Source organism: Bos mutus, chromosome 26 (genome assembly GCF_027580195.1).
Source record: "Bos mutus isolate GX-2022 chromosome 26, NWIPB_WYAK_1.1, whole genome shotgun sequence".
NCBI classification, from domain to species: domain Eukaryota; kingdom Metazoa; phylum Chordata; class Mammalia; order Artiodactyla; family Bovidae; genus Bos; species Bos mutus.
Window position 1 is genome coordinate 28369298 of NC_091642.1, and position 21536 is coordinate 28390833.

Below are 21536 nucleotides of genomic sequence, written 5' to 3' on the forward strand. Positions count from 1 at the left end.
TACTTCTACTGACAAGCCCTGTCCCTGCTTTACTTCCCTTCTTGGTACATATCACCAACTCACAGTTGTTGATTTCTTTTTAAAAAATATTTATTTATTCATTTGGCTGCTCCAGGTCTTAGTTGAAGCACACTGGATCTTTAGTTGTGGCATGTGAACACTTAGCTGCAGCATGCAGGATCCAGTTCCCCAACCAGGGATTGAAGCCAGACCCCCTGCACTGGGAGCATAGAGTCTTAGCCACTGGACCACCAGGGAAGTCCCTTTACTGACTTCTTGTTTGTCAGCTCTTTCCCACTAAGTTATTAGCTCCAAGAGAGTGGAGTTTGTGTATTCCATTCACCAGTGTATCCCCAGCATTGGAATAGAGGCCAATATTAGAAGGACAGCAATAATTATTAGTTGAATAAATGAATGAGTGAATGAATGAAACAGGCACTGTTTCTTGGGCTCTGAAAAGTCAAAGATGACTAATATTTCACGTCCTCCAGGGATGCACAGGCTACTCGGACACACAAGCTATGCAGCCTCTAACCTGACACATAAATCACAATGAGTTAGAATACCAAGTGACAGTGCTAAGTGCATGGGAGTGTGGTTGGCCCAAAGGAACTTGAACATCATGATAAGTATCAATGCTAGAAAGCGTCCTACACCAGCCCCATCTTGGCATCTCACACACATCTTTCCTTATTCTTCATACACCCTCTGGAGAGGTGGGGAGGAATGCACAGAGAAGATGAGACTCTGAGGCTGGACAGGCAATCCAGGCAGAGAGAACAGCAGTTACTGGGGCACGGAACCACATGGGCTGCTGGAGGACTGACTCTAAGCCTATGACCTGACGGGTGGAGCTCAGGGAACTGCAGCTGGTAGGGATGGTATTTGGTGTGGAGGGAGAGTCCCTATGCATTAGGCCATGAGCTGCCCATTTGCTCAGTGCCCTGCAGCAGGCACACACATGGAGAGTGTCTGAGGACAATATCCAACTCACAGCCAGGCAGCCAGGACACCCATATGTCAAGTGACTCACTGCCATTTTTTTCAAGTGGGCTAGAAGTCTACCCTGCCCTTACGGCATGGCTCTTGGAAGCCTGCTCCCTCATCCCACTTCTTATCTGCAATTCTGAGATGTTGCCTATGCCACCTCTACACCACATTCTACAGGCTGTTGCAAACTACGCTGCACCCCACCCCACACATCACCCTCTTCTTGCCTCAATGTAAACCAAGAGAAATAATGTATGGCATTGAGCAGATGGGTTCTCTCTCAAAAAAGACCCAATTATTGAAGATCTAAGTGCAAGGAGACGTCATAAATAACCCAGTTTGCTGCAGTTGAGAGGAATTAACCACATAGCAATTAAGGAAAACTGGTTGCCTGTGGAGGAAACATCCAGCCTCCCAGTGCAGAAGTCCATTGGCAAGTCCTGGCATCATAAATGCCAGGGACAGGGAATTTTAGGGAAGAAGCCCTGGGCTTGTAAAGGCCTCCCTCACTCAGGGGATGTGATTCTCATACACTGGAGAATGTGGTAGAGGCCAAAGCTCTACCCACCAGATGTGTTTGTTCTTTGTAAGAGCTTTCATAAAGCAAGGGATGTCTCGAGGTTGTGAGTTCTCTGTCACTGGAGGAATTCAAGCAGAGAGTGAATACATCCTGCGCTGGAAGGGAAGAAAGACTTTGGAGTGCAGGTGGATGGCACACAGTGTTGGAGGAAGACAGATGCTGGAGGAAGAAGCTGCTATCCTGAAGGCCAGGCCCCTTCATGGGGGCCTCTCACCTCTCACCAGAAGTCCCCAGCCCCAGCTGCCTCTGCCTCCTATTACTGATCCGTTTCCCATTCCTTGCAGCCTCTAACGAAGTTTCTAGAATCTTAGCCCCAGCACTTTGGCAGAGTAAAGAGAGGGAGCAACCGAAGAGTGTCCTCTATTTCCTTCCTTGCCTCTTTAACTGAAAAAAACTGGATTCAGAGAGTTCTAGAATCAGTACCAAGATCCTAAGTTCTAGAGACCACTGTTGCTAAAGCCCCTCCAAAGAAGAGTTTTCCAAAAGCCTACAGGGAGAATCTCGCTATAGAAGAGGGGTAAAGTGTGGTGGGTCTGTCCAGGGATATCCAGGAATCGTTTTTCTTCCTCCCTTTACCCCACGGCACCCTCTGCTTGTAGGCCTAGAGAACTAGGCTGGGCAAGGCCTTCTCCTAGACCTCACAGCACCACACACCCAATCTACAGAGGGCAGAGATGGGCTGGGGTAGGAAATCCCCCAGGGGGCCAGGTCTGATCCTGAAAGTGTTCTCCGGTTCTCCCCCACCCTCATATGGGAGCAGATGAAGGAGTCTGAGGAAAGGGCATGGTGGAGTGGGTGTATGTGAACAGGGCCTAGAAGAACCCAGAAAGGAGGTTAAAACTCAGGGTCTCAGCCTCCAGAGAGGGCCCTGGTGCACTGACTCAGCGGCCTCCCCATTCAGGGTGTTCCCCCAGGGTGCCCTTTGAAGCCCGGAGGGGGCTTTGATCTGGGGTCTGCCGGCCTCTCGGCAGGCCGGGCCAGATGCGCTGGGGGCGGGGCAGGGGGTGGGGAAGAGGCGCAAGGGCCGACAATCCCCCAGGCCTCACCCTCCCCCTGCACCCGGCCTGGGCAAGGAGACTGTTTCCGGCTGTTGCGGGAGGGCACTCGAACCCCCCCACCCCCACCCCACGCCTTGCAGCTGTTCCCCAGCTGCCCGGCCCCACCCCAAAGACAGCTGGGAGAGAGGCTGGGGGCGGAGAGCGGGGCGCAGCTGCTCAGCTCCGGGGCTGGGACCGGGGAGGGCGACATGAAAGAGCCCGGGCCCGCGGGGGTGGCGGGCGGAGGAAACCCCCCGGCGGTCGCCTCCCTGCGGGCTCCGCACATCTGGCCCACAGGAGCCATCAGTGGGGTGGGGGAGAAGCGCTCCGCTCGTGACACCCTGCCCTGCCCTGCCCGGAAAGGGGAGGAGCGATGGCCTCCCTGGGGAGGGCGGTAAGTCACTGCCTGGGGGGCAGAGCCCGTATCTCTGAGACAGCGCTTCGCGGAGGGAGGCACAGGGTGTGCCTGTGGGTGCGGGGGTGGGGGTGTCTCGAGTGTGCAGGGTGAGAAAGGCTCCCACACTTCCTCCCGCCGGCCCCTGTTCCTGGGGCAGCTCCAGCTCTCCAGGCCTCCTCTGCCCCTCCTCTGACACTTTTGGGAGGTGGGTGACAGCTGCTCCGACAAAGCCAGGGACAGCTGGGTAGCTGGGGACAGCTGGATGGGGTTAGCCTCTCCAGGCTTCCCTGGCTGCCCAGGCACCCCTGGCCATACTACACACAGTTAGCTGCATGGCTGCCTACAGCCTCTGTGCCTGGGTGTCAGTTTGCTGTGGTGGGCTTTCAGAGGTGGGGCCCAAGACCCTCCCACTCCCACCAGAGTCTCTCCTCCATATCCCACTTTCATTGATGTACATGGAGAAAGAACCTCTTCCATCCGCTAGGCCAAGTGGGAAAGAAATCGGGCAGCTTTCCGTCTTGGCTCCCAACTCCTGGCACAGAAAATGTCCCAGGGTTCCTGACAACCGGAGAAAGCGAGAGAAAGCGACAGTGAGACAGGAGCAGATGTGAGTAGAGTTAAATGTCTATCTGTCCAGCAGCACCTGCCCCCAGGCATCCTTCCACCCTGGGTTGGAGGAGCACTGTGCTCCAGCCATCTGCCTCCCCTCAATAGTCCCAAACAGGTGCAGAAGAGAAGGGGGCAGGCCAGCTGTTGTCATTCTGAACTCCTGGCTCTGGCTCCTTGCCAAAGTGGGGAAGGGGGAGTGGTGATCAAGGTCCACTCACTGCAGACTGAGTCATTTTCTACCCCATAGGATTGGAGGATGGAGGAACTTAGCAAGACCAAGACTTTGGTCTGGCCAGCCCTACTGGCTGGGGGACAGGGACTAACAATGCCCTCCAACTTGCATCCTTTTCCTGAGAAGAGGGGTGACTAGCTGTCGGTGAAGTCTGGACCCCTGGCGAAGGACTTACCCATAGCTCCCTGTCTTGTTCTAGCCTTTCTGGGGTGGGAGGCATTCAGGCCCTGATTCCATCCAGACAAGGGGAAAGAGAACTAGGCACCCAGGAAAGGTTACCCCTTCTACTTTACACATACGCAGATCTATGCAAAGTGTTAGGCAACAAACCAGAGAGCTTTTAAAAAGATCAGCCCCCCAATATTGTAAAGCAATTATCCTTCAATTAAAAAGATTTTTTAAAAAATTAGCCCCCACCCACCATCAACCTGGCTCCTTCCCCAAGAGGGCTTGGTGTGCCCTGCCCATCCTTCCACCCTACCCACAGGTCTGACAAGCAGGTCCCTGGCCAGTCCCTCATGGCAGCACTTCTCAAACCCCAGGATGTGTCAGAATTACCAGGAAGTTAAAAATGCGATTCTTGGGAATCCCCTGATGGTCTGGTTAGGGCTCTGCGCTTCCACTGCCAAGGGCAGAGTTCAATCCCTGCTCGGTTTGATTCCTGGTCAGGGAACTAAGATCAAGCGTGCCTTGGCAAAACACACACACACACACACACACACACACACACACACACACACACACACACACACACACACACACACACACACACACACACACACACACACACACACACACACACACACACACACACACACACACACACACAAAAGCAGGTTGCCCTCAGTGATTCCCACTGAGTCCATGTAGGGCCCCAGGAATCAGCTCTTTTTAACAAGCTCCTGACACAATGGACTTTGAGAAGCTCTGCCAAAAGGGATGAGGGTAGGATGTCTTTTTCACCTTGCCACCCAACCTCCATGCTTCCCAGCGTTCAAGATTTTCCTGCCTTCTCTTCTTCCATGCTCACTGGAGGAAGGGGCAGGGGCCAGAGCTTAAGCCACCAAAGGAAGAATGGAGCCAAGTGCCCCCCACCCTTATCGCATCAATGGGGGCTGAGGCTCCATTAGACTAAATTCCAAGATAGAGACTGCTGTAGCTCTGTGCCCTTAGCCCTACACAGTGCCTGGCGCTTAGCATGTACTTTAATAAATATTTGTGGAGTGAAGGAGGTAAACTTTGCAAGACTCATAGAAAGGTATTTTTTCCTTTGTCTGTCCTTGCTAAGAGCATGTTGGCAGAAACTCAAAGAGATGCCGGGGCCCATGCAGCAGGGAGGCTGGGCCTAGGAGGCCCTCAGCAAATATTTGTCAAATGAACCCAAGGCCGAGAGTAGATATAGCTAGTGGCTGACGAACTGACATTCACAGGCCTGGAACAGCCTAAACCCAGAACAGAATCAAGGCCGGGGCTTCCGTCCCTAGAAGGGGCCCCTCCTCACACCAATGCCTGAAGACCCCAGGCCTGGGGGAGTTGGGGGTAAAAGGCGAGGCAGGGAGTGGGACTGCGCCATTATGTTTATTAGAAGGTTGGATTTCGGTGTGTGCTCTAGACAGATTACAGAATAAATACCTGCGCCTTGAGAACAGGAAGTCCACGATTCATACAAAGTGCTCACTACAGGAAGTTGCTGTGTCAAAACCCAGGCAAGGACCCAACTCCGGGCAGCCCCTCCTCTCCCGCTGACCTTGACAAGGGCTGTGCTATGGTTTCTTATTTTATTATTTCTTTTATTTCTCTTTATTATTATTAATATTATTATTATTTGCTTTTGCTGTGGTCACTATCATTGGCAAAGTTCCTTTTCCCCTTTCCTGGACATGGGGTTCCTGTCTTTAAGATTCCATTCTGAGGCTGAAGGTGCCGAAAGCTGCTTGAGAAGTGGCCTTTGAACTCCGTCTGGGAGGATGGTGAGAAGGAAGCAGGAAAAATCATTCTTCGTTTAAAAAAAAAAAAAAAAAAGGCCCCACAATCTACAGGTCAGTCCTTATTCAGTCAGTGATCAAACTGCCCAAAAGAAAACCAACAGGAGAAGCAGGCCAGTGGGCACCTGGGCCCTCCTCCCAGGGCTGGGTGAGGAGAGTTGGAAACTGCCCCTCCCCTCAAGGCTGTAAAGGAAGCTGAGGCTCCTTCCAGCCAAGGGGTGGGAAGGGGAAGGAGGGGAGGGAAAAAGGTGAGACAGAGAGAGCGAGAGAGAGCTCAGCGCCTTGAGGTAGACGCTTTCCCAACTCCGGGGCCACCTGCGGCCCCGGCCCAGGCCAGCTCCCACTGTCACCTCCGCGTCCAGGAGATTCATTAAAAAAAAAATCAAAACAAGCCCTAAACAAAACAAAATCCAAAAGGAAAAGACTTGGGGGAATGGAGGAGGGAGGGAGGGAGGGAGGACAGGAAGGTAGAGGGGCAGGTCTCTGGATGCATCATCCCCGAGCCACCGGGGGCTGAGGGGGCAGATTCCCCGGTGCTCACCGCCCGCGTGGCGTTAGCTCGTCACGTAGTGTTTGGTGGACGGCTGCCCATACACCCTGTAGAAATCTTGGTGGCCAGGCTGCTGGGAGGCATCGAGCCAGTCTCTGACCGCCAGGCCGGGAAGGGACTGGGGGACGGAGGGGGTGGGCGGGAGCGGGTGTGAGTACTCCTGCGAGGGCACTGTCCAGGGGAAGTGGCCGGAGCGGGGGTAGGGCTGGTGGCCGCCGTGGTTGGCCACGGAAGAACAGTAACAGTTGTCCACAGAACAGACGAGAATCTTGCGGCCGCCATACTGGGGGAGCATGGGCTGCTGGGCGGCGGAGCCGTTGGGGTACTGCGATGGGGGGAACACCGGACTCGAGTGCACTGGTTGGGCGCCGCCCGGCAGGGCCACCAAGTGCTGCGTGGAGCTGCAGGGCCCCAGGGGCTGCCCTGACTGGCCCTCGCCGCTGGCTGTGCCCGCTGCCCCATACTGGCCGCCCACAGGGCCCGACGACGTCTCTAGGAAACTGGCCTCAGGGAAGGCCGTCGAGTGCTTGCGCTTTTCCGCCCCAGAGCTGCTCACGCCACAAGGGTACAGGGGGACGCTCTGCAGGAAGGGCACCGGTGTGCTGAAGGGGCCTGTGGAAAGTTTGGGCAAAAGTCGCTAAAGCCCCATCCCAGGCCACCCCAGCCTCCTCTCCCTGGGGAACTTTTCTGTCTATGGGGCCAAGCACAGTACATCACACATCGTCTTGATGCTGGCTACTCCATTTCTATTTTACAGCTGAAGAAGCCAAGGCTCAGGGAAGTACTATGGCCTGCCCAAGGTCCCACAGCTGGAAGTGGCAGAGCCAGGATATGAGGCAAGGCTTATGACAGGCCAGGCTACCGCTCAGAGGGAAGGCTCTGGCATTTACCCTTGCCCAGATGGTTCCCTCGGCTTTCCCAAGTGGCTCAGTGGGTAAAGAATCCTCCTGCAATGCAGGAGACACAGGCTTGATCCCCAGGTTGGGAAGATCCCCTGGAGGACCGCATGGCAACCCAGTCCAGTAGCCTTGCCTGGAGAATCTTATGGACAGAGGAGCCTGGCCAGCTACAGTCCATGGGGTTGCAAAGTATCAGACACAACTGCACTGAGCATGCATGCAAAGGTTTCTCTTCCTTTGATTGAGGATCTCACCCTCACCTTCTAGCATCTTCCGCAGCTGTTTCTCCTTCTTGGCCACCTCGTTCAGGAAGAGCTTGGAGTTCAGGTGGCCGATCTTAGGGGGAGAGAGGCTGCTGCCTGTGCAGGTCTGGGTCCTGGGGGCAGTGGATGGGGCGTCTGCTGTGAGGAGGTATCACGCGTAAGCCCGCCCTACCTCCCCGCCGTGGGCCTGCCCCTTCCTGCCCTCCTCCACGTGTGTTCCCCTGAGGGCCAGCGGCCATCTGCTCACCTGTCCATTAGGATTTTCACAGACTTGGTGTTCTAGGGGGAGAGAAAAGGGTGTCAGTGGGAAAGGCAGCATGGGAGAGGGGAAGATGGAAGCTGCCCCATTCTCTCTCTCCCTGCGCAGGGCTGACACTTTTGAGGCTGGCCAGAGTGTTCAGGGGCAGAGGGTGTGGTGCCTCTGTTTTCAGAAGACTGAGCTCTTGCTGTGTGACAGACAACACTATGAGTGCTTTCCAGACATCCAGCATCTTATCTAAACAACTACCAAGAAGAAGGTTCTGCAGGCACTCAATATTTTATCCAGAATCTTTGGGGCAGCATATGTTTTGGATTATGGAATTTTTTGGATTTTGGAAGGGACATGTGATGCCTGTATCATAATATGTGATTACGGAGGACACCATAATCTAACACATCAATGTTTCTACAGCAACGTTTCAACATTTGTACCAAGTAAGACCAATAAATACCATAAATTGCCAACATTAGTTCAGGTCAAATGTTTGCCGTTAAATGAGTTGCCTGAACTTTTCTCTTTCGGTTTTCAGAGATTTTTAAAAATCTGGAATTATGGATAACAGATAATAGATCTGTATGGAAAAGACCCTGATGCTGGGAAAGACTGAAGGCAGGAGGAGACAGGGATGACAGAGGACGAGATGGTTGGATGGCATCACTGATTCAACAGACATGAGTTTGAGCAAGCTCTGGGAGATAGTAAAGGACAGGGAAGCCTGGCCTCTGCAGTCCATGGGGTCGCAAAGAGCTGGACACGACTGAGTGACTGAACAAAAACATTATCAACACTATTTTATAAGTGAGGGAGCTGAGGCCTAGGGAATGTATATGACTTGCCAAGGTCATAAAGCTAGGAAGAACGGGGGTGGTGGGGAGGTTCTGAATCCATGCAGGCTGGCTGCAAACCCCTGTGGTGGGGGAGCCAGCTGGGGAGCAAAGCACGCGGACTCCAACTTAGAAATGCCCCCCTGGGTCCCGCCAGCCAGCCCTGGGCCCAGCCCACCTTCATGAAGCTGACGTCCTCTGTCTTGTCGAAGAGCAGCTGTAGGGAGCCCAGGAGCTTCTTGGCCTCCTGCATGCGCTCCCCGAGATGCAGCGCCTGCGCTGCGTTCTCGCTGCAGAATTTGGCCTGGGCCTTGTCCAGGACCTCCACTGTCTGCCGCAGGTCCTCGTCCAGCAGCTGGTGCAGCTTCTCGTACTGCAGTCGCACCTCCTCCTTCAGCTGGCTCACCTTCTCCTGCAAGGGTCGGGGGACCGGTGAGTAGGGGTGGCTCTGGCTGCCACTCGTGCCTGACTCCCATCCTGGATAGGGGAGTCTGGGACCCCAAACCCCCAGGCTGCCTAGGGCTTCCCGCGGTCAAGGTCGGACCTGGAATCCTGAACTGGTAGTACAGCAACCCTGGCACCAGTTGGGGGCTCATCCACCAACAGGTCATTGAATGACTGAGCAAGGGATTCTGGCATATAGAGCTGACCATGCAACAGGTCCGAGCCCAAGCAAGGAACTAGCCCCAGGCCTTGTACCCAAACCATCCCCACCCTATACCATGGGCATGGGCTTGGCTACCTCCACCAGGCGTTTGTCTGACTCAAGTTTGTACAGCTGGTCCTCAATATCCTGCTCTCGCTCCTCCAGTCGGTCCTGCTGCTTCATCAGCATCTTCTGCAGAGACAGTAGGGGGAAGGGCATCAGAGGGGGCTAAGATGGGTGAACACCATTCTTCCCTGTACAGAACAAACTCATCCTATTGATCCTTTGACCCAGATGATCTAAAACTTCGGCCACCCAATCCCTTCTGGCCCTCATGCAATCCCAGGGCCCTGGTGACAAGTGCCTGGCCAGCCTGTCCCCAGAACAGAGAACCGGGAATAGCTTCCCACACATATCTAAACCATGAGCTTTCTGAGGGCAGGGTCAGGCCAGCCTCCATTCTAAGCACTTTTCCTGTATAGAATTATCTAATCATTCCAGTAATGCTGTGAGATAAGTACTATTATTATCCACATTTCAGAGAAGAGGAAACCAGAAAGGTTAAGTAGTTCCTCCGAAGTCACACAGCTAGTAAGTGTCAGAGCTGGAATACAAACCTAAATGACCAGGCAGTAGGGTCTGTTCTTATCCAAGTCGTGGGGCCTCTCTCTGGGGAGCACCATCTTAGAAATGGTGCAGAGCTTCACACAGCCTTTCTGGGTCTCACAAGTCCTCTGGCCCAGCCCAGAGATCTGATCTTATGCTTGCCTTACACTTGCAGGACATCAAGCCAGCCAGCTGACCCCTGGCTTGCTCCTGACACTGAGAGCTGGGCCTCTGAAGTTCTTGCTAGTTGGAGCTGGAGGGAGAGGAGACTCTGGCTCTCCGAAGACCTGAGGCCAGTTTGCTGGAAGGTTCTGGACCATGCTGCTCTTCTCAGCCCTTAATCTGACTCCACAACCCCTTTCCTCCCAGCGCTGCTCATCCTGGCTGTTCCAACCACTTTGTTATCCTCCCTTACCAGACACACCTCTTGAAACAGGATCTCTTTGCTGCCCAAGAACCCTCAATGACCCCTCCTTCCAAACACCTTAGGCTCTTACGACCTGCTTCTCCCAGTCAGGTGGGCTGGTATCTTGTCCCTGACACTGCACATTTGAGCTCCCTGAAGCCTGCTGATGCCCTTCTGTAGCCCACGGTGCCTTCTCCCATCCCCCGTCTATCCTTCAAGGCCCAACTTAAGGCTCCGCTCCTCTCCATGGCCCCTGCTCAGAGGCTCTGAAGGTCTCTCCCTGTCCTGGCTGTATGGTGGGGCTGTCACATTGCTCTACTCCTACACCTGTGGTGTCCGATATGGTAGCCACTAGTCACAATGTGGCTATTTCACTTTAAGTTAATTAAAAGTCAAATACACTAAGCACCAGTTTTTCATGTGTACCGCCCTCAGTTCAAGTGCTCAACAGCTCCATGTAGCTAGTGGCTACTATACTGGACACTACAGACACAAATCGTGGCCACGTCACAGGAAGAGCTATGACAACAGTATTCTATAGTCTGTCTGACAAACTGCACTCTGATCTCCAAACAAAACTCAAGGCTTCTTGAAAACAGGGCTTTGCTGCTGTATTTTTCTACTTCCCTTCCCAGTTGAGACCCAAGGACCCCAGCACCCTACAGATGCATAACGTTGTTTGCTGAATAAACCCATGAGTTTTGTGTAGAAAACAAGATTTGCAAAACAGATCACACAGACCCTAGCTCACAGTAAGTGTCCACTCCACAAGAAGTGGTTCTTTTTCTTCCTCTGTGTACACCTCAAAGTGCCCCTCAAGTTTGACCCCGTGACCCTCACTCCCATTCACATTCAGGTGGCTTCCTCAAGACAAGCTACCAGCAATCCCTCCCTTTTACCCCCAACCCCTTTTACATATGGGGAAACCAAGGCCAGCAAGAGAGTTCAGCGACCCTGTTTTGTGTTGGTGGCAACCCTGGAAACAGAAAACCAAATCTCTGGGGCCAGGAGGAGGCATTCAGATTCTGAGCTAGGAAAGTCTGGGACACACTGCACTGCGCCCTCCAACAACTTGACCTTTCAGTGACCCAGGACAGCACCTCATGACACGGATACAGCCCTGCTCCCACTCCAGCACCTCATCCTTCCAGCAGGCCCCTCACCCCAGCCCCACGTGCACAGGGATCTGCTGCCAGCCTGGGAGTCAGAGCCTGTCTAGAAACACAGCTGGCTCAGAGCAGGAATGGAGGTAGTCACACGTCCTTCCTTGGGTCTCCACTGGGAAGGTCCTTGGGTCTCAACTGCGAAGGGAAGTAGAAAGTGCCCCCAGTGACATGAAGAGGGCAGGCAGCCCCCAGAGTACGGCCCAATGACATGTATCCAACTGCAGGGCACACACCAGCACACACCGCTCCCTGGGCCCTGAGGCCGCCCTAGGCACGCTGTCACACACACCCCTGCACGGTGGGGGCAGGGCCTCCTGAAGGCCCCAGACAACAGAGGGAGGCCTGCGTGAAGGTGAGGTGGCCAGAATACCAAAGGACTTTAGACCTTTGTACCTCCCTGCAACAAATTTCTGCCTGGCGGCTGCCTCACCCCCACATTGGGAGGACAGTCCCCCAACCCAGATGCCTCTGAGGCTCCAGGCCTTCCCAGTGTCCAGGACATCTGAGAGCCCAGGCTTCACCCACCCCCACACATCTGTGCACCGCCAAACCCATCAGTATCAGATTAGGGGTATACCTACTCTGGTATAGGCCAAGTCCCAGACGAGGGGCAGGAGAGAGGCAGCCCCAGGTGGGATCCCAGCCCCCTTTTCCTCAGAGCCCTGGAGTGGGCCTGTTCACTCCCATCCTACAGACCAGTGGGAGGCCCCCACCCCACTCCTCTGAACCCCCCTCAGCCCAGGGAAGCACCTTAGGTCTTGTCCCAGGGGGTGGGACTCAGCCCCTTCCTTCTTCTGGGCTTTTCCCACATCCTCTCCTGGGAGCACTGTCACCCTGGGACCCTGAGGTTGTCCTCCCTTGACTTCCAGATCCAAGTCCTAATTCCTGCCTGCCCCGAGCCCTCTGGGACAGAGCCCAGCCCAGCCAAGTGGGCACATTCCCTAGCAGGTGGCTGGGTTTCATCAGCCCAAGCCCAGCCCAGAGGCCATCGGCCTTCTGTCTCCATTACAGGGGGAAGGGAGAGGCCGGGGATAGGAAGGAATCTGTCAGAGGGTAGGAGCCACCCTTGGCCTGGGAAGGGGGCCTACCTTGTCCAGCTCCCCCTTGCAGGAATCACTCTCCCTCGGGGCTAGGTAATCTTACTCCTGCCACAGTCAACACCTGGGGGAACAGCAGGCTGGGGGGATACTGCTGTCTCAGACAATGGAAAACTGGGGTTAGGAGTGATGGCGGGAGAAGGGCAATCCGCTTGCTGCCCCTCGACCCCCCCAAATGACTGAATCAGGTTGCTAAGAAGCTAGAAGATGGAGAGCAGAGGAAGCAAGGACCCCTTCCTCTACCAGCAGCAGCCTCCTTTCCATCTCAACCTCCCGGAAATTACTGAGTTGAGGCTCCATTTCCTAGCTGGGAAAAACCCACAGGTGAGAGACTTCCCAGCTTGACTGCCTCTTATTGCAGGAGGCAGTGGGACACATACTCCACAAACTGCTCCCAGCACGAAGCAGGCCACCTGGACCGTGGCACGCCTCAAGGGTGCAGAAGCAGGATGGAGAGAACCATGGTCTAGACTAGCCGCACTCAAGGGACAACACCTCCTGCAGAAGGAGCGGCACTGTGGGCCCAGCCCCACTCCCGCCCCTGTGCCTTCCCTGAGGACTTAAGACCTGCCACAGTCTGCTCCTGGGCCTGTGAGGCCGAAAGCATCAGGAAGACTTGGGGGCTCACTATTCCCACACTTCCAAGACCCTCATACCTGTCGCCTAATGTTCTAGACTGCCTGGAGCTGCTCTCTCTGATGCCCAACCCCAGCTTGGAGAGGGATCCATCATAAGCCCCTCACATTCCTGCCCTGGGAAAGCTTCCCAGCCTTCTGGAGACTGACTGGCCAGGCCCAGCTGGCATTTCTGGTGCCAGACTAGACTGGGCAGACAGGTAAGGCCATAGAGACTCTAGGCTGTATAAAAGTTAATAAATGATAATAATAAAGTCCTCAAGTCAACCTTGAAGAAAAGCAGTCAGGAGGGAACAGGGCCCCAGGAGCCAGGGCCCTGGTTTTTCAGAGAAGGCCAGGGCTAGAGGTGAGAAAAGGGTGCTGGACGGCCAGAGCACCTCTTCCTGCTCACATGACCCCCATGCCAGCTCCCGCTCTGGAGGCAGCCCCTGCGCAGAGTGACCCCCTCCTAACCTCCTCCCCAGCTGCCAAAGCCGCCCCCCACTCTCCCGCATCAGCCCTAGTCCCAGGAGTACGTTAGTTAGCCTCCCCTCTCCTTGGGCCACAGCACTCCCGCCTGGCCTCAGAGCAGCTTCTGCCTGCCCTGGTCATCCCTTCCAGGGCCTCAGTCCCTGCCTGGGGCTACTGTGTGAACCCCTAGGCTGCAGACAACCACAGACCCAGAGTGAAGTGGCTACAGGGCAGGAGCCAGGGCAAGGAGAAAGGCGGCACCTCGGAGGCAAGCCCCGGCAGACCCAGAGAGGGTTTCCCAGCTGCAAAGTGGAATTAGCTTTTGCCATGCAGAGAGCAGCGCTCTGGGGCAGCAGAACAAAGAGGCGAGAGAGAAAGCCCCCCTTTGTCTGAGTTTGAATGCCAGGCCAGCCGGGAAGGAAGGCTTTCCCAGAACCAGGGATACAGCCAGCCAGGCCTGCCTGCTCAGGCCGGGGCCGGGGTCCCAGCCAGTCTCCCCTTCTTCCTACGACCACCCTGACTGCCCCCAACACAGCATGGCAGGATCCATCTGGGCTTCCACCTCCAATACCCACCTCGGGCAACAAGCTCACCCAAAGGTGCGTCCCCTCCCCTCTCCACTCCAACATCCCCACCAGGTGAGAAAGTTACAAGACTCACACCTACCAACCAACCACACAGGCAGGCAGTCACACACACACTAGTGCCATCACTGATAGACATGTGTGCACACTCAACTTCCACTCACAGGTATACAGCAAGCAGGGCACCCCTAGCCCCCACCAATAACACACACATGGATCTTCCCAGCCCCACAGTCAGACACAAGACAACTCTGTGATTAAGTCAGTCATTCACACTGCACCTTCTCGGAGATATACACGTGAGATACAAAACAGTAGTTCCGCATGAGATGCACACCCAGACACACCAGTTACACACGCACATCTGTGGAGATGGATGCACAGGCACCCAGAGCTGGGGGAGGCAGAGTAATCAACAGCGCGTGCATGACAGGTGCCTGGCTGTATCAGCAGGATCCTGGGGTGGAGGTGGGGGGCTGGGCCTCCGCCTCAGGTTCCTTCCTCTCCGCCTGGGGCCCAGGGAGGAAGGCCAAGCCCTGCCCCACTTCCCGATCCTTCAGGATGGTAAAGGAGCAGTTACCTGACCCTCACACGTCACACACACACTTACACACAGCCTCCCCATCCTAGCTCCCACCCCACCTAAGACCTGAGGATTATGGTCCGTGGAGGGCGGCAGGGAGCAGTGGGGTTGATACTGCCTGAGGCAGGCTGCAGCCACAGCTGGGCTCTAGCTGGGCCAGGGCAGCCCTCTCCCCCAGAGCCTGCCTGGTGACAGACACATGAGGCAGAGACCTAGGGTCCCCTCCCGGGTCCCAGGGCAACCCCTCTGGCCAGCAGGAATGGGAACAGCTGCGAACCCCAAACTGGCCCAAGAAGTGGGATCCTGCCCCCAGAGAAAAACCTCTTCTCAACTCTGAACCTTTGAGAACTCAAGGTACAGAGTCCTGGGAACATTTCCAACCTCAGTCTGGGGGACTAGGAATGACACAGAGGCACAACTATGACCCGAACACACACACACGCCCTGCGTAACCATTTACAGACACATCTAGGCCTTATCTTGAGTCTTCTTTCTATGTTGAGGAAGGTTCTAAGATAAAGGTGCTCTCAGCTCAAACCAGTCCCAAGTTGCTCACATGAATCCCTTAAACCTGGGGGCTGAAGAGGGTTTGACAACCTGGATGCCCCAATCTTGGGTCCTCAGCCTTCCATAGCCCCAAAGGAGAACACACTAGGGTCTAAAGGTGTCTCGGGAGCATGGTCTCTAGAGTCTACCCAGTGGGCATCCAGGCTTCAGGGCAACACGGCCTGCACACTGGCTTCACAAGGGCAGAGTGGGGCAAGGATTTCAAAGGCCTGCCTTTGAGACCCCCTGCTAGGTGGAAGCCTGCTTGGCTCCCTGAACCAGGTGGGTGCTTTGACTATGAGGCAGAGGACCACTGGGGGAGATTGATCAGGGTTTCCTGTTTCTAGCCAATACGGCATTTCAGCAGCCCCTACCCCTTCTCTAGGATGACAGAAGAGGAAGCACAAGCAGCAGAGCTGTCTGTATCTTAAGGTGTGATCCAGGTTTCCATGCATCTGCTCCTGTATCTGGGAGAATTCTGTTGCCTTCATCCATGGCACCAGCAGGGGCCCTTTAAGACAACCTCCCTCCCAAAAGGGAAGAGGCCAGGAAAAGGCCCCTCCCCCTGGCTGGCCTAGTGAGGACGGAGCGCAATGGGTTCTTCCATTCAGATTCTCTGCGGCTTACCCCCTCCCATGAGGGTGAGGCCCTCCTGTTCAGTAAGTCCAGCTCACAACGAGTGACAGGGGCATGGAGCTGAGACCACTGCAGGGCTTCCAACGCCAGTGCCCTGACACCAGAGAGGATCTGGAGAGCCTGGGGTAGGGAAGCCTGGGAAGGAATGAGACTCAGGCTGCGGGGCACAGATGCTGAGCACACAGAACTGCACATCTGGCTGTGATGCAACCCACTACTTCTGCGCCTGCCCACAGCAGGAACGGGAACGAACACACACACACAGCCGCACATGCACATGGAGCCACTAACAAAGTTCAGGCCCTTCCACGCGCTCAAGGACCTGCTGGTGGGAACTCAAGGGTGCACTGGGTACGTGTGCCAGGCACCTTCGAGGGCAAAGCAGACAGTCTCAAAGACACTCGAGAACACGAACCCACATCTACAGACACCCTCCTACTACCAAATCAGGCACAATGGTGTTTTCTCCCTCACTGAAATGAAAGACACCTGAGCACTCTGACACAACTAAGCGGAAAGCCGTGGGTGCACACTACACTACACTCATCACCCTGGTGGTTGTCCCTTTCTCTGCCTTTCAGCCACATCTCCACCTTTCCCCTCCTTTCATTTTCCACTGTCAAACCCAGGACAGACAACTGGGCAGTTTTTCTTTCTCTGCACTTTTCCCAGCCTCCTTCCCAGCCCTTCTATCTTTATTAACAGCTTCTCAATACTAGGGACAGTCTCAGCTCTGCCTGCCCTGGGTGGGGGGTGGAGTACACTAGGGGCTCATATCCTCCCCTAGGCCTCTGCCTTTTCCAGTCCTGATGTGGCTCTTCTCTCCATCCTCCCCCGTCACACACACACTTCCTTTAAGAATCGAGAGGCCCTGCCCTGGCACAAAACCCCAGAGCTAGCCCATCCAATTGGAAACTAATTATACAGCAAATTTTATTTGTTATCCCTGCCCTCAGCCTGTGGCAGCCCTCCTGCCTTTTGTTAGTTGTATGTGTATGTTTGTTAATTGCTAAACAGTGACTCATTCTGACTGGTCCCCCTCACAGGAAACAGCCCCCATCTCCAACTGTGCCCTGTTCAGAGCTTCCTCATACCCAAGCTCCCACTGGCCTCGACTAGCCTCCAGGGGTCCCCACCCAGCAACACTCCCAGTCTCACCCCCGTGATATCACACCCAGGCCCCAAGCTGGGGCTTCTGAGATGGCTCAGACAGTCCCAGGCCAACCCCTTCCTTCTGGTATGACTCAACCCTGAAAGCCAGGGGACCAGGGAGGAACCTAGGAGGAGCCCCCTCCACTGAAGGGGACGGAAGTATTGCTTCAGTCCAGCTCCACAGCCAGGCCAGGCCCAGAGGCCTGAGGGGGAAGGCGGTTTTGACATTGGCCGCTGCTGCAGGGTGTATACAATGGGAGGGGATGCGGTTCCATAATCACCCAGCCGGCAGCCCAGGGGAGCCAGCTGCCTGAAACCAGATTGCAAGGCGGCTCAACCTTAAACCCACAGGATTCTTTTTCCGTCTTCCACTTCCCCTCCCCAAATGTGGGAGGGCTGTGATAGAGGGCTGGGCTGGGAGAAAAGGGTTCAGGGTGATGAAGACATACTTTAAGGTGTGTTCATGCGGACGCGTGCAACACACACAGGCACACCGTGGGCAGAGATTCTCACACATGGAGAGGGGGTCACGGGGAATAATCCCAATAGCTGAGATGCTGTCCTGGTGATGCCGTTGGCTGCCCAGGCCTTGGCCAGGGGCTCTGTTCTCCCTCCGGAAGCTCCCCCTCCACCCCCCCAATGTGTTTCCAATAGGGCTTGAAACTAACATGGCTGCTTTTGTTTACTTCCTCATTGGTATGCCAGCATCATGGATCATGTCAGCCACAGCAGCGGCACCAGGACACTCATTACATAAACAGCAGCTGGAGAAGCAGGACCTAGGTCACTGCCTTTAGTGACTTCCCCTAGGGCCTACGGAAACAACTGCCGGGCCAGGGAGCTCCGCGCAAAACAGAAAAGCAACAGCCAAACTCTACCCCTGACAGCCCCACACCTCATATCTATAAGTGACTCACAAGATGGACCCCTATGAGCACAGGTGCAGGAATATATCAAGTAGCGATTGGGGACCCTTCTTCCCAGGACCTTGCCTCCAAACTTAGAGAGTAGGAGTTTGGAAAGGGGGCCTCTGGGCTGATGTCACAAGAGTCAGCCTGTCCGGAAGGGTGGTCCCAGGCTGCCTGGAAGGAGGGGAGTGTGTGAGTGTGTGTGTGTGTGTGTGTGTGTGTAGGGTACTTGCCCGGATCTCATTCCTCCGGATCTCCACGTCGCACACCGAGTGTCCCTGATGCGCACCGCTGTAGTAGCAGCAGTACTGGCACACGGCCACCTGCTCGGCTTCGCAGTGGTAAAGGCGGTAGGCGTTGTGCTGCGGGCAGCTCCAGGCCCGCACGTCGTCCGCCTCCACCAGGAGGTGCCCGCGGGCGGTGGAGGGCTGCTGCAGGTGCGTCTGCACGTGGGACTGGCAGCAGGGCGCCTCGCAGCGCAGGCAGACCTTCTGCGCGGGCAGCGGGGGGCCGCGGCGGCAGAACACGCAGTGCAGCGCCGCCGGCGGCTTCTCCACGTGCAGGGCGTTGAACTTCTCCACGATGTTGGTGAGCTTCAGGTTCTTCTCCAGGCCCGGCTTCTGGTTGTAGGCCTGGTTGCACTCCGGGCAGCGCACCAGGCCGCTGTCCTTGGCCCACGCCTCGCCGATGCAGCCCCGACAGAAGTTGTGTTTGCACGGCAGCTGCACCGGCTCCACGAAGACGTGCAGGCAGATCGGGCAGATGAGCTCCTCCTCAAAGCAGTTCTTCCAATTCTCCGCCATGGCGGCGGCGGGCAGGGGGCCCGGGCAGGTCTCCCCAACTCCCCGACCTGGGGGGTCCGTCCGGTGCCGCGGGAGGGCCACCGAGCCCCGAGCGGTCCCGACAGTCGCTCAGTTCACCAGCGCCTTCCGCGCGCCCGCCCCCCCAGAGGAGTGAGCCTCGGTCCTCACGCAGCGCGCGCAGCCGGCTGCGTCTCCTCCTCCTCCTCCCGAGCGCCTAGCGGGAGGCGGCGGACTGCGCCAGGGCCGCGGCCGGGGCACCAGCCCTGGAGGGGAGCGCCGGGGTCCAAATTCCATATAAGAGGCCGCCTCCCGGTCGGCGCGGCTAGGGCTGCGGCGGCCGGCGGCCCGCACTCCGGCCCGCGGCTGACATTGGGGCGCGCCCCAAGGCAGACAGAGCCCGGGAGCCGCACACTTCCTCCAGAGACGGCGGCGGCAATGGTGGCTCTCTCCTGGCTCGCCGGCGCCGCGCCTCCCTAGCCTCGTCCGGGGTCTGAGGCCGGGGAAGCGAGTGCGGCCCGGCCAAGGACTGCTAGATCCGGACCGGGCGGGCGAGACGAGCCGGTCCCCGGGCCGCGGCGCGGGCGCCCACCGGCTGGCCCGCGGTCTGCGGGTGCGGGCTGCGGGGCGCAGGCGGGCCGACTCCGGGGCGCTGCGTGAGCGCAGGGGCAGTCATTCAGATGAAATTCCAGTCCCCGGCCAGAGACAGCAGCCCGCCTCTGCCTTCCTCCTCCCTTCACAAATAGAAACGGAAGGGGAGGGAGAGAAGTGGAAAAAAAAAAAAAAAAAAAAGCCAACCAGAAAGGGAGGGAGGAGAAGCCCCGGCGGAGCTCCGGCCTGACCCCCTCGTCTCTACTTCTGCGCTCCCTCGAGGCCTGGCGCCGGGCGCCCCCGCCGCGGAAAGACCCCGCTCTCCGTCTCCGCGCTGGGCGGGCGCCCCGGCTCTGCCGAGGAAAACAAGGATTGATCAAACTAGAAAGGAATTTTTCTCAACTGCTAATGAACAGGAGGCTCGGCTCCCGGCCTTCCCCTCCCCCCCGCCCCGGCCCGGCCCTCCCTCTTCGCCACCCCGGCCCCCCTCCCCCCCCACTTTCTTTTCTTCTCGGCCTCTGCTCCGGTCTTCGGGGCTGCGGTCGGAGCCAGCCCGCGGCGGCGGAGCCGGGCCGAGCCAGCCGGGCCGGGCTGCCTCTCTCAGCGTCCAGCCATCTTGAGCTCCCGGCAGCCGCCGCAGTGGAGCCGGGGGTCCGAGCGCGCTCGCTGGAGGGTCCTGCAGCGTTCTTTCTATCGCTCGCTCTCTTTTTTTTTTTTTTTTTGGTGGGATTTTTAAGGGGAGGGCTGTTGGCCTCCCTCAGATTAGAAGACAGGGGAGAAAATGCCAAGTCCCGATTTCTCTCCACCTCTGCTCCACCCACCCTGGTTCTTTCCAAAAAATAAAAAAAGATTAGAATTGGAAGAAGTCGTCAGAAAGGCGAGCGCCCGCGGCCCCCAGCTGCTGCCCAGGCGACGCGTCCGGGGCGGGCCCGAGCCAGTCGCTCCGTCTGTGGGTCCGTTTGTCCGCCCGCTGCTTCTCAACTGGGGGGAGGGCACTCCGGGCAGGGTCTCCGCAGCGGCTGTCGCCTCAGAGCTTTATCCTCAGATCAAAAAAAAAGGGGGGGGGGGGAAGCCCCAACACTCTCATCACAGCCACCTTCAGCCATCTTGCGCGTATTATTATTTCAGGAATAATCTGTTTAATAAAAATAGCTGCGTCTCTAACCCCCTCCCCCTCATCCTGGGCTCCCCGCCCCCTTTTAATAATAATCTCGATAATAAAAATGATCTGCTGGCTGGGCAGTCCACGGCTGCTTTTTCCTGCCTCAGCTCGCTGGGGCTTAGGCTCTCCTTCCCCTAGGAAGGGGACGGGAGGAGGGGGCTCGCGGCTGGGAGTGGGGGGCTTCGTCCCTGCTGCCCGCCAGTCGGCCCTCTTTGCTTTAGTGGTGAGGAAAGAGAGCCCTAGCCACTACCGCGCTGTTGCGAGGACGGCAGGCGGGGCAGGGGCCCCAATTCGCGGGACCGGCTGGAGGGGTGCACAGGGGTCCCCGATCTTCCCGCCACAGCTTGGCCTCAGAGTCTGAGCCCAGGAATGGGGAGGATACAATGAGCTCGGAGCACAGCGCGGCGGGCAGGGTGGAGACGCGAGCGGACTGCGGTGAGCCGGGGTCCCGAGTTAGCGCGGAGAGAGGCGGAGGCAGGAGGGTGGTGTCCCTACATCAAGGCCGGTCCCGCTACTCTGCGAGGGTAGCGGGGGGAGACTGGGAGGTGTAGGCGAGGAGAAAGCAGCAGCACTACGGCGGGGCCTGTAATCAGCACCCGCTGGTTCTGCCCACCCGGCACTGGAGAAATAAGCGGACAGGGAAGGAGGAGGAGGGGAGGGGCTTATTGTCCGGAAGTGCTATAACAGTTGCTGGGCGCCCGGCTCCTCCCCTTATCCCTGTCTGGAGTTGGGGGCTGTTCCGGAGACTTTTCCTGCTATTGGTCTCCAAACTGAGACTCCGCCTCTTTAAGGCGGGGCAACCCGGGGCTCACGTGACTTGCGCTAACTTCGGTACATTAAACATTGGAAATGGGGGATGAGTTTCTCTGCTTCTTAAAAGGGAGACGATAATGCTGTGGAGTGGGACCACATATTCCTAGGCCTCTTCACTCGTGTCTCC

General features: G+C 56.7%; 1 protein-coding gene across 1 annotated transcript; it reads right to left on the bottom strand.

Moving 5' to 3' along the window:
* Positions 1 to 5614: 5614 nt before the first annotated feature.
* Positions 5615 to 21208, bottom strand: TRIM8 (tripartite motif containing 8). The gene is made up of 6 exons (XM_070363934.1): positions 18277 to 21208; positions 9371 to 9466; positions 8807 to 9040; positions 7790 to 7821; positions 7540 to 7655; positions 5615 to 6992 (listed from the first exon to the last, which is right to left on the bottom strand). The coding sequence occupies exons 1-6, from the start codon at positions 18844 to 18846 to the stop codon at positions 6385 to 6387; spliced, it is 1656 nt and encodes a 551-aa protein (XP_070220035.1). The 5' UTR covers positions 18847 to 21208; the 3' UTR covers positions 5615 to 6384.
* Positions 21209 to 21536: the final 328 nt, after the last annotated feature.